The following is a 12,657-nucleotide window of genomic DNA, read 5'->3' on the forward strand; positions in this document are numbered from 1 at the left end:
GCAGCGGCGCTCTTAGCAAACTGATCCTGTCAAAAAACGTTGGCCGGAATCTGGGCCGCTGGGCGGACCAGGCCAAAGATGAGGTTGTGGTGGTGTGGGCCCCGGTTCTACGCCTGTCCTTTGCGGCTCGTTCTTCGCCGTGTAAATAGAAAAAACGTTTTTTTTTTTCCTGAAATTCAAGGCTATCGTTTATAAGTACATGAAAAAATACATGATGATACGACATATTCCATATGGGGCTTCTTCGGAGCTCTTCGCAGCGCATCACGGCGCCATGGCTTATGATAGCTTCGTTAGCTCAGGACGTCCGATCGTTGCCGCGGCGTTTTTGAGGAGTTCGAGCAACAGTGTGCACGACCGCGTGACGCGAGACCCGCGTGACCACGCCTTTCGCCCTCTCGCGCCCGCGAACACAAGTTCTTTTTGTCCCCACGTGCTGATCGTGTCGGTGGCTGCTCTTGACGTCCGCGAATTCTGTTCTTTCCTGGGCGATTTTTTTTCGGGTGTACACCATGCCTCCGAAGAAGACGGCGGCTAAGGCACAGCCTGCGCCTGCCAAGGCCAGCGTAAGTTGACGTTTTCTGCGAATAGTTTTTTGCTTTACCAGCCTCACGGCGCCGGTACACGTGTATAGAATGCTCCACTGCCGGTGCCTACCTTTCTCATGCGTCGTCTCTTTTCGCGCAGGCTAAGAAACCCGTGAAGAAGGTCGTTCCCGTCGAGGAGGATGAAGATGAGGACGATAAAATGGAAGATGACGAGGATGGAGAGGACGCAGATGCCGGTGAGTGCTATATAACGTGGCGATTCATTGAGCGATCGCGCCGGGTGCCGTCGCGGCAAGCGCCGTCGCGGCATGACGCTCTTGGCGTGGTGCCTTCTAGGACTACTTTTGTTGCCGGTCGCGCGTGCGGGCTTTTCGCTGATCTCTCTCGCGTTCGATGTGGGATCCGAAAAAATCGGAAGCTGCAGATCCGTTCTTTTTTTTTTAAATCCTACGTATGTCTGTTTTTCGGTGTTTTTGGAAGCGGAGGTCCGCCGATTCGTCCGGCGCGAAATGGCGCCCATAGAGATGAACGATGCTTGTGTTCGCTCTTTTTTTATTTTTTTCTTTCGTTGAGTGTACTTTGTTTTTAATGCTCCGCTTACGTTGTGGGCATCGTATATTCCCGCAGATTGGGAAATGTTCGTTGAGACTGGTGTCTCAGGCCTCGCGCACTTCCCTTTTGGCTTTGTCGTGGCGTAATGTGGTGCAAGCGCCCTAGGCGGACAAAGCTAGCGTGCTGCACGCGCGTATCTCAGCTCGCGGACACAATGGACGTGGCTCCCAGCTTCTGGGTTACGTTTTCCTCCGGCGTTGGGAGCGAAGAATGTGGTTTTAGCGCATCGGGCCGAGCATATTTTCCAGGGAACCTTAGTGGTGTTATTATCGATCCCCGGGTTTTGGCCGCGGTCTGGATTGCTGGTCTGAGTTTGATGGCGACTACGCTCAGACCGCTTTGCAAGTTGTAGCCGTTTTATTGCGCGGATCCGTAAATGCTTCCGTTTAGAACAGGAATCTTTTTGTTCGTTACATCACCCAGTCACGTGGCGTCCAAAACTTGGGCCTCGCCGAGTGGTATGCCGATTTTCCCGCCGAATGCCAGCCCTAGCTTGTTATATTCGTCGTTGCGAAGACACGAATAAAAAAAATGCTTTTTATTGGTAGTGTTTGCGACGGTTAAGCAGATGCTGTCCTCTCGGCGATTTTCGTATGTTTGCTATTTGTAGGGAAATTTTGTCTGTCTGCTGCTAAAGCGTGGTCTCAGATTGGGGCAGTAATGTCGTCTGCTGTGCTACTTGTCTGACTACATGCAGTACGCTGCATTTATTTTTCCGGAACGCAATCTGGGACCAGCTTTAGATTACTGCCAACCTACCTTGTGTCGCGCAAAGCCCCGACGTGAAGAAAGGTCTCGATTACTTAAATAGCTACGGTTTTAAAATAGGCCCAAACACGCGAAGGCTGATATACTGGCTTTAAGTTGACTTAAAAAGCCATAGACTATTAGAGTGCATTTTCAGTACACATGGCCCTGAAAATGCTCTCTGCGGCTTATGCATGCTGTCTTGGCTCGGTATGTGCATGGATGAAAGTTGGTGGTAAAAATATTTCTGCGTATTCAGAGTAGGCCAATGACAAGCATACGTGCGCCACTTTCCCGCAAACGTTTGCCCATAACATGATGATTTGTTGAAAACGTTCCGATTAGCCTTGTGTAAACGCGTTTGAAAAAACTGCTTCGTATAAACGTCAGTTGAGAGCGTCAGCTTTGACTAAAAGCATCGTGGGTCAAGGAACCGCAATAATTTATCGAGTTGCTAGGCTGATGTGCCTACTAATAAGCAGTATATAGCGGCCAGTGGCGCGCAGGAATTTCGCTTCAACTACGGCTAGCTGTTCTGAGGGGCTACTGCGCTGTTGCTGAAGTTCTCGCGATTTTGAGGCCTTCCTATTCGCAGCACACCGAGCTCGTGTAAAGCTTGGGCGTTAAAAGCCTGCTTTGTAATCATTTGTCGCCCTACCTGCTCTGCCCTATGATACTTGTAGCGCTTGGCTGCTCGTGTCATTTCAGAGGTTGTGATTAACCGCCGCTTGACTCTCTGTGAAGAAAGCTAGGCGAGCATCACACTCGCTCAGCCGGTTTTTTCTATCTATTCGTGCGATAAGCCAGTAATCGTCTCTCGCTGTCGAAGCAGCTCTGCTGTAGCGTTCCAGAACGTGTGCAGCTTTGTGTTCGTAGAAGTTGCGGAGCGGAGCCGCCGGCCGCCGTCGCCGGTGCTGCGGGGAGTGATCACGTGGCCAGCCTGTGCGCGCGGCTCAGAGAGAAAGAGGGAGGGTGTGTTCTCTCGGTCTCGGCCCCACGTGACTCGGTCGGCGCTGCGTGTGAGAGGGGAAGGTAGCGCGCTAGCTTTGAAGCGCCGCGCCTTTCCTCAAAATGCAACTTTCAGTTTTCTCTTTCACCCGCCGCCGCGGTGGCTCAGTGGTTAGAGCGCTCCGCTAATAATAATAATTGTTTTTTTGGGGGGAAAGGAAATGGCGCAGTATCTGTCTCACATATCGTTGGACACCTTAACTGCGCCGTAAGGGAGGGAGTGAAAGAGGAAAGGAAGGAGGTGCCGTAGTGGAGGGCTCCGGAATAATTTCGACCACCTGGGGATCTTTAACGTGCACTGACATCGCACAGCACACGGGCGCCTTAGCGTTTTGTCCTCCATAAAACGCAGCCGCCGCGGTCGGGTTCGAACCCGGGAACTCCGGATCAGTAGTCGAGCGCCTAACCACTGAGCCACCGCGGCGGGTGCGCTCCGGCTACTGATCCGGAGTTCCCGGGTTCGAACCCCGACCGCGGCGCCTGCGTTCTTATGGAGGAAAAACGCTAAGGCGCCCCTATGCTGTGTGATGTCAGTGCATGTAAATATCCCCAGGTGGTCTAAATTATTCCGGAGCCCTCCACCACGGCACCTCCTTCCTTTCTTTCACTCCCTCCTTATACCTTCCCTTACGGCGCGGTTTCAGGTGTCCAACGATATGAGACAGATACTGCGCAATTTCCTTTCCCCTAAAACCAATTATTATTGTCAGCGCGGCGCCTTTCCTCAAATGCAACTTTCAATTTCAGTTTCTTTCACCCACCGCCGCGGTGGCTCAGTGGTTAGAGCGCTCGGCTACTGATCCGGAGTTCCAGGGCTCGAACCCGACCGCGGCGCCTGCGTTTTTATGGAGGAAAAACGCTAAGGCGCCCCTATGTGTGATGTCAGTGCATGTTAAATATCCCCAGGTGGTCTAAATTATTCCGCAGCCCTCCACCACGGCACCTCCTTCCTTTCTTTCACTCCCTCCTTTATACTTTCCCTTACGGCGCGGTTCGGGTGTCCAACGATATGGCAGATACTGCGCCATTTCCTTTCCCCTAAAACCAATTATTGTCAGCGGGGCGCCTTTCCTCAAAATGCAACTTTTAATTTTCAGTTTTCTCTTTCACCCGCCGCCGCGGTGGCTCAGTGGTTAGCGCGCTCGGCTACTGATCAGGAGTTCCAGGGCTCGAACCAGACCGCGGCGGCTGCGTTTTTGTGGAGGAAAAAACGCTAAGGCGCTCCTGTGCTGTGTGATGTCAGTGCGCGTTAAAGATCCCCAGGTGGTAGAGATTATTCCGGAGCCCTCCACTACAGCACCTCTTTCTTCCTTTCATTCCCTTCTTTATCCCTTCCCTTACGGCGTGGTTCAGGTGTCCAACGATATGAGACAGATACTGTGCCATTTTCTTTTCCCAAAACAAATTATTATTAGTTTTCTCTTCTTTCCCTCCCTCCTTTATCCCTTGCTTTACGGCGCGGTTCGGGTGTCCACCGAGATATGTGAGACGGTTACTGTGCTTTGCGCGCTCGCCGCGCCTCTGGCATGACGTCACACCGCGCGGATCTTGGTATGACGTCACACCGCGTTCCTCGTTGCGCTCGCCTCCGCTCCCTTCGCCAGCAGCGTCACATGTCTGATAACATGTGGGAGGATTGAAAAGGAGAGCTCGCGTGCGCCACAACCACAGTTGTGTTGTCTTTAATGCAATCAAGATTAACCAAGGCTAACCAAGCTATGCCTTGATTTCGCTATGTATATCCTGGCATAGCTGAGCTAAGCCATTGCCAATTTCTGTCGCTCTCGCTCCCTATTCACCTACTGGGCATGCGCCTCTAGTAGCATGGAAGGGGGAGGGGAGGAACACCTCGCAGTGCAGGGCAGTGCCCCACCTTTCCTCAAAATCCAACTTTAAATTTTCAGTTTCCTTCAGTTTCGCTTTTCCCTCCTCCTTTTCCATCCCATCCTTTAAACCCCCCCCCCCCCCCCCCCCTGCTTTGGTGTCCACCCCAGATATGGGAGACCTTTACTGTACCATTTCCTTTCCTCAAAAACAAAACCAAACAAACAAGTGAGCAGACAGCTCATAGAGTTCATTGGTGTTGACAACTTTGCAAATACCATTCATTTTCAAGGAAAGGAAAGGTGCTCTGTGGGTCAGTGGAGACCTCAATCTCGCTTTTGCTTTGTATATCCTGGATTAGCTGGGCTAATCCACATTTTTTTCGTCGCAGATTTGCGGCGAGGGGTGGGGGTGGGGGTGTTAGCCCTCACACGTTGATCACTGTCCCAGCCGGAGTCGGATCGGCTGTGGCCATGCGAATGTTAATGCTTCATCCCAAACCAAACCACGTTTATTTTTCTGTAAGGAGACGTTGTGGAGAAATTGAGATTGCACTGTATGGTAGATTACCGCGTTCTAGCAACTGAAAATGGAGCTTTTATGAGCTAGAAAAGTTCAAAAGTCAATACAGTGTCGCCACTACTGGCCGTTTTCGCAAGCAAAACTGCGATACGTTGAGTCAGTTTTTAGTGCTCGGATCACTGAGGCTATACTACCTCGTCATTCCCTTCCAAACTGTGATAGCTAGTCCTTTTTGGTTGATACCCGCCGCGATGGCTCAGTGGCTTTGGCGTTCGACTTCTGATCGCAGGGTTGTAGGTTGGATCCTAGCTGTGGTGGCCGTGTTACGATGGAGATGAAATACAAGAACTCCAAGGGGTTGAGCGGTGTCACTGCATGTTAACACTTTCCTCCAGGGTGTCCAAACTTTAGGGTGTCTAAACTAATTCGGAGCCCACCGCCTTGACATCCCTCTGTTTGGCGCTCTTTGGCCCCAGTTGCCCTTGCGCCATTAAAACCTAGCATCATCATTGACATCCCTCATTCCCATGTGTTGCTTCAGAGTGTTAAACTGCAGTTTTTTTTCTCTGACTTGACATCGCTAGTTCAAATCGATTTGCAGGAAAGTTTTTAAATCCAGTTTTCTTTGCAATAAATGCATCTTTTGCTGCCAGGCAAACATTCACATAGCAGAAATAGCCATAGAATAGTTGTACAAAGAACAAAAATTTGGTTGAGTGTAATCAGTTTAAATGAAAAATGAGTGCCTACGGACAACAGAAAAACCGCGGAGTGTTAAAGGAGTCATCAGTGTAGCTATGTCCACTGCAGGAATGAAAGCGCCCTCCCATATCACTCCAGTTAACCCTGTCCCATATCATTTGCGTCCACCTTCCTCCCACAAACTTCCTAACCTCATCCGTCCACCTGCTTCTGCCACCTCCTTGTACTCTTGCCTTCTCTTGCAATCCATTGTTACCTTAAGGAACCATTGCCTTTGCAATGGATGCCCTGCTTTCAAGAGTGGGTTACTTCCGGAAGTTTTTTTTGTTGCATGAGGTGCACACACATCTCAGTACAAGCATAATAGCTGCTTCATTGTCGTAATTACAACTGTTGCATCAGCCTTCTCAGAACCCAGAAAAAACAAGAAATGAATGAGTAGCTATATATCACTGTGTTCCTGTGCTTCGCATGAAATGTCACGGCAGGAGTTTGGGTTTTGAAATCGAACCAGGAGGGAAAATTTTCAGTCAATTGTTTACTGCGACTAGGCAGGTTTGCACCACTTGAAAGAAAAATAACGCTACGAAAAATTTGGTGATCTTACACTTAAGTATTGAGCTAGTTGCTAAAATTTAATGGTAAATTTTTTAAAATTCTTCATAAAACTTTTTGCACTTTGCCTGGGATTTATCTGGGATTGGTAGCCCGCCATTAGTTGCAGCTCACCATTAGTAATGCGATATTTTGCCTATCCACTCTCATTAAATTGAAACCGCTGAGCTGAGGAGCATGCAGCGCCTGGTGGCTACGTGATATTAGAAATGGGCACATCTCAGCAATTTCTGCAACTTTTGCATAGAAGAATTTGCACTCAAGTTAACAGTGCAAAATGTTGCTCATTTTAATTTGTCACACAGTAAGTAAATTCCGGTGCATTTTAAAAAAAATACGTACATATGGCCAAGGTTGCTGCCTAAAATCCTGCACTGCTCATATATTTGTGCAGCGCAGTCATTTTTTAAACTGGGGCATCCTCACTATAGGGCTGCTGCTACACAAACCACGAGGAAGGTGCACCAAATTGAATTTTTGCGTACTACAAAGCCTGCTCCAAAATCTTGAAAATGCTCAATGCTCCAAAAGCTTGAGCCCAAGACATGCAGAAACATTTACAGTACTCTGTATTGAATTTGGCTGCTGAAAGCATAACTTTCATCAAGCACCGCTAGGCTTACAGGCTCCATGAACTGGGCTCCTGTTACATCCCATGCATTGTAGTTAATATTGAGCACAACATTACATCTGCTCAGAAACTGCAGTAGATAAAACCTGGTTAAACAGCAAATTAATTTTAATATACATCCTGAAAACATATCTTGGGGCCAGAATTATTCTGTTAAATCACTATTGTGTACAAATTTTTTTAATTATGCCTGCACTTTTATGTAATGCGAGCTGCATGCACAAGATATGTGGCTTGGTTTCATTGCATTGCCATAATATTGTCTTGTGAGATGGCATTTGTTGAATATTTGTGAAATTTTTATCCTTGCGTCATGCTTCCCTTTAAGGATGCTTGGCCAAGATGCAGTCAAAAGGTACTGAGGTTATCTTCGTGACATTTGGTGTTGTCTTGGTCATTTTGGAAAATCTAAAAACTGAATGGATATTGCTAATGGCAAGTTACAAATCGCCAGAATGCACTTAGTTTCAAACATGAAGAGTCAAACATTCATATTGCACTTAGTGCTACATTCGGAACCAAGGTATGAAATAGTTTTCATTTTTTTTTCTGAGCTTTTCAAAGCACCAAAAGTGGTCTTTGAAGCTGGGCTCAACAGCCGTTTGGAGAAGGCAGATTTTGATGTCGTTAATGGCAAAGTGTGCGGCATGCAAGTATGCGAAGGAGAAGGTTGCTGTGGATATGGATAGGCGGCAGTGCAGGTCGTTGAGAGCGCTGGAAGAGCAGAGTGGAGTAGGGAAAGCAAAGAAGCAGAAATGGGTGCAGGCCTGGGGAGCGGGAAACAGTAGTAGCGGCGTGGCGGCTGCTGCGTAGGAGGCAGTGTGCATTCAAAATATCTGAAGCTTGGCTTTGCGGGATTGTTGCGCAGGTATCTGAAACATAGCCACTTGGGCAACACTAACATATTGCCTGCTTTTGTAGTTTAACGTGCAGTCTGTTTTTTGAGGCGGCCCTCGCCGCTGGTTAGCCTGAAGAGTTTCAGATTGCATTATAATCATAATATTTGCTTTAAAGTTATCCTCCTCTCATTATATTCATGCAAATAAGGTAAAATAGTCATTTTTCCATCACACTCATTCGTACTGGTGTCCATAACAATAGCATAAAAAAGAATGTCGCTGCTAACACATTTCACACAACACCAGGAACTCTTTATTAAAATCATCTTGTGTCCCCTTCACATTGGACATACACATCTCACATCTAATTTCATACTCGTGAAACTATGTGGTGAAGTAGGCACAGTAAACCATACTTTTTCGTGCAGAAAATTGGAAAAACTAAGAAAAGAGCATTTCGTATTATCTTACGACAGGCACATGCTTTTCCACTCCAGCTTGCTCTTAGGAGGTAATGTGATGGCAGACTTATCAGGAGTTGTTGGATTCCTAGAAAAAGGAAATGTCATCAGCAAATTGTCATTTTTTGTTAAGGGGGGAAGCTGGTCTTAAATAAAATTTAATAATGAAGTCTCAATTCTGAAATCTCCAGAAAATGTATTTTTTATAGGCTGATTATAAATGTCATTTACTTTCATGTAAAACAAGCCGTTGGGCACTTCTGTAACATGTTATGCAAGTTTTTTGCCAAAAGCTTTCAAAAATTTCTGCTGCAGGGAACTTGCTGAATTGCATGCTGTTGGTTTGTCTTGACATCAAGGCATGCAATAAGGGTGGAATTATCATCCTACCTATCCTAGAATGAGTTACTGGGTATTGGAGCTGCCACTTGAGAAATAGGAAGAAAAGTTTGTATTTCTGTTTCTGGAGTGGCAGCTTCAAAACCCAATAGACCAGAATCCAGAGCCGCTCTCCAGTGCAGCCATTGCTGTCGGCTGGCGTGCCGCGGTGTGGGCGGCTTTTCTTTGGGGACTGCTGGGCTACTGCAGTTCCGCGGCCGCGCCTGCACATAGCCGCGATTTACTGCCCTTCGGGCGCTAAAAAAACACTGCCAAGCATACTTTCGCAGAGCGATTGTGTTGTAGGAAGACTTTGCCTATCAAAGGGATAAAATTTATGCATAATCATGGCATTTAGTTTGACATTCACGCTAATTGTGCCAACGTTTAGCATGCGCTCGTGCTTATATATATATATATTGCTACCATATTGGTGCTTCATTGCAGAGAAAACTTTTTGGTCAATATCAAGCATTAGGTATATGGCTAGCATGCAGTTCCAATTCCAATGCGCTCCTAATCCTTCCCGCCGGCCATAAAGCACCCCCCACAAATAGTTCTTCCTTGTCGCCAGCTATGTGGTGTGCCGGTCACATCAACAAATTATCGTTGAGCTCAACTGAATCTCACTGCTAACAGAAAACATTTTTTGTCATGGCTTATGCTATCTGGTGCATAAAAACATATTTTCGCTTAGTTTATCAAAGTTCGAATAAATATTAGCAGAGAAGGCAGCTTTCACGAATTCTGAGGCCCGAAGTCGCATTTATTTTATGCGGCAACTCTCGCCGCGTGTTATGGCGTTTCGTAGCCATTTGACGAAGTGTCACAGAATGTAATAAAATCTTGTTTATTTTGGTATGAGTAAGGCAGATGTCATCAGCAGAAAGATGCTACGGCCAGCCTTTTACCCCGCCGATCCCTCTGACATAATTGCGGAAATAGCAACTGAAATTGGTAGCCGTCGTGCTTACATTTTTGTACGCGAAAGGTGTTCTCAATAGCAAGCTCAGCGCAAGGATTGCAAAGACGTAGTGGTGAACGAAAACTCGCTTTGCCGGCACAACCTTCAGTCTGCAGCTAGCCAATGCGGCTACTACACCATAGAGTCAAATCAATAAATCTACATTCTGATGCATAAAGTTATCATAGATGGTGGCGCACGTAAAAGACGGCTACAAACTGCACGCCAGCACAGAAATTTGCTTATAAGTACCGGTTTCCAGTCCGTACACCTACCAGGTCGAGTACCCTCGGATATCACGTTAACGAGTAACTGCGCGTCAGATAACCACAGTACGGTCTGGTAGAGGGAAAATGTGAATAGTGGTGCACAGCACATACCCACATACATTAGGTGATGGTAGCTGTTGGAGCGCAACAGCGACAGAAGTGAGCACGTAAACACGCGTTCTACGCGTGGCGCTGACGCCGCCCACAGTCAGCCGGGCCATGCGTACCGACAGATGGTGATGGTTGTCAAGAGTGGAAGCGCGCCCGCAGCCTATATGCGCAGGTAGAAGAATGTGGTCTATAAGTAAGTTCTATGACAAACAGGGTGATAATTTTACCCTTATTGCATAGCTTGATGTCAAGACAAACCAATGGCATGCAGTTCAGCTAGTTCCCTCTGCAGCAAAAATTTCTTGAAAGCTCGTGGTAAAAATTTGCATAGCATGTTACACAAGTGTACAAGCCCTAGGTTTGCATGCAATTAAATGGGATATTTTGAATCTGCACCCAAAAAAACGGTTCCTGAAAATTCCAGTTGTGACTATATATATATAAAAATTGGAGGACGCTTAAGCTTCATCTTTAAGAGTGAGACGCGACAGCGTGTCGCAGCGTTGCTGAGAAGTACACGGAATGCCGTCGCCCGCGATGTGGCCCGTTGGACAATTTAAGGAAAGGACGCCTGTCACATATCTCGGCGGACACCCCGATCGCGCCGTAATCAATCAGTCGATCGACGATCAATCAATCCATGATCAATCGATCCATCCATCAATCAATCAATCTTTAACGCTGTCGCGTTAAAATCCCTTCCCTTACGGCGTGGTTCAGGCGTCCACTGAGATGCGCCATTTTTTGCTCACGGCCAGACGCCGACGACACCGGCTTTTTTGCGACTCGAGCTCCTTAATGCTGTCGCGTTAAAAAAATTCCCCCCTTAAGAACTAGTTGTCCACCAGTGCAACAGCAAGATCTGTGTTTCGCACATGACCCTGTGTTTTGCACATGAAAGTCTCGGCTGCTTGTGTGCCATAAAACCAAACACGCATGCATACATTTACACAAAAAATGCTTTAATCCACTATTTTTCTCAGAATCTCCCAATTGTGGGAAACTAAGTGCACTAACTAGTTGCAACTTGCATATAATTTATGCGCAGCGCATATATTTGTGGACGCAGCCATTGATTTTTACATTGTATCCTGAATAAACCTGTTCACAACATGTTGGGAAGGTCCTGTTATAATTTTCAATTATATGTGGAATTTCTGAACTGTTGAAACATTTTGGTACAAATAAAATTTAGTTTTCTTTTAGCCTACTATGCTTCTAAAAGAATCCCAAAATTTAGTGCCGCCATTTTAGCACGTTGATTTACTCATGAAACAAGGGCAAATTGCTCATCTGCGGTTCTCATTTTGCCAAGTGAAGTTCCGATTACAGTACAGTCGAGCCCACATGTAACGGCCCCGCGCGACGAGACCTGCGCGACCGTCAAAATATACATTGTTTCAATGGAACAAAATCACGTATAACGAGCGTCATTAAGCCCTGCTGATCAGTTAAAGCGAACGGACGGCGTAAACCTGGCGCCGCGATGAGAGATAACCTGCCTCCGAACCCTTTGTGCGCCCGGCGCGCGGTTTGTTTTTCTGAGCCTCATCGCAGGCCAACTGCCCGCCCCGTTTCGTGCCGCTCTCAAGCGAGCTACCCTTTCCCCGCCGACGCGCCTTCCTAGATCGCCCTCCCGCCTCTCCTCGCAACTCCACTCACCTCTCCTCACTCTCTTGCAAATCCACGTGTGGCCTCCGCAATCAACCCCGCTGCCGCCGGTGCCGATCGCGGAGGCCACGCTCCGTGAAGCAGGCCTTCCGTGGGAGCCAAGAAGTGGCTGCACTGACGCTCACGAACGACCCTCATTGGTCTCTCTGCTAGCGCTGTGCGTTTGTATATTTAGCTTGATTGGCTTGATTGCCGCCTGTGCACGCTGCACGTCTACCCCATCGCGCGCTTTTGTCGCTTGTTGCGGTGCGGACGTCTTGTTGGCTTCGTCGAAATCTTGGGCCCTGGTTGTAATTCGGGATGGCAGACGGGAACACCGTGCCCATTTCCAATTGTATTCAGCGGTCGAGATGATGAAAGCGGCCTGGGCGGAGGTGACAGCCACTGGCGAGCGGAACTGCTTCCGCAAGGCCGGCTTCGTCGACATAGTGTCTGATGCCGAGCCTGATGCTTCGGAAGACGACCAACCCGGCGGCGATTTGTGGCAGCGCGTCGTCGACTCCGACATGGGGTCATGACATTAGTTGTAACAATTTTATTTCTGTTGATGACGACGCCGACACCGCGGAACCGTTCACGGACGAGGGCATCGTTTCTGAAGTGCGGGACGAGAGTGACGCGGAGGTATCAGATGAGGATGAAACTTCGGAGCCAGCACCCATAAGCGCGCCTGTAGCAATGAGCTACATAGAGAGCCTCAGACAACATGTCTATTGCAAGGGCCTCGGTGATCGCACGCTTCTGCTTTAAATAAA

At 47.8% G+C, this 12,657-nt stretch overlaps 1 protein-coding gene across 3 annotated transcripts in view; it reads left to right on the forward strand.

The window, feature by feature from the left end:
- Positions 1-408: 408 nt before the first annotated feature.
- The window catches only part of LOC144114725 (uncharacterized), a 34,622-nt gene continuing 22,373 nt past the window's right edge, over positions 409-12,657 (forward strand). For all 3 annotated transcript variants that reach the window (XM_077648626.1, XM_077648628.1, XM_077648627.1), the window contains exons 1-2: positions 409-566; positions 688-784. In XM_077648626.1, coding sequence (XP_077504752.1) covers positions 513-566; positions 688-784 — 151 coding nt within the window. In that variant the 5' untranslated portion in view covers positions 409-512. The remainder of the gene's footprint in view (positions 567-687; positions 785-12,657) is intronic.

Source organism: Amblyomma americanum, chromosome 1 (genome assembly GCF_052857255.1).
Source record: "Amblyomma americanum isolate KBUSLIRL-KWMA chromosome 1, ASM5285725v1, whole genome shotgun sequence".
Classification (NCBI taxonomy): domain Eukaryota; kingdom Metazoa; phylum Arthropoda; class Arachnida; order Ixodida; family Ixodidae; genus Amblyomma; species Amblyomma americanum.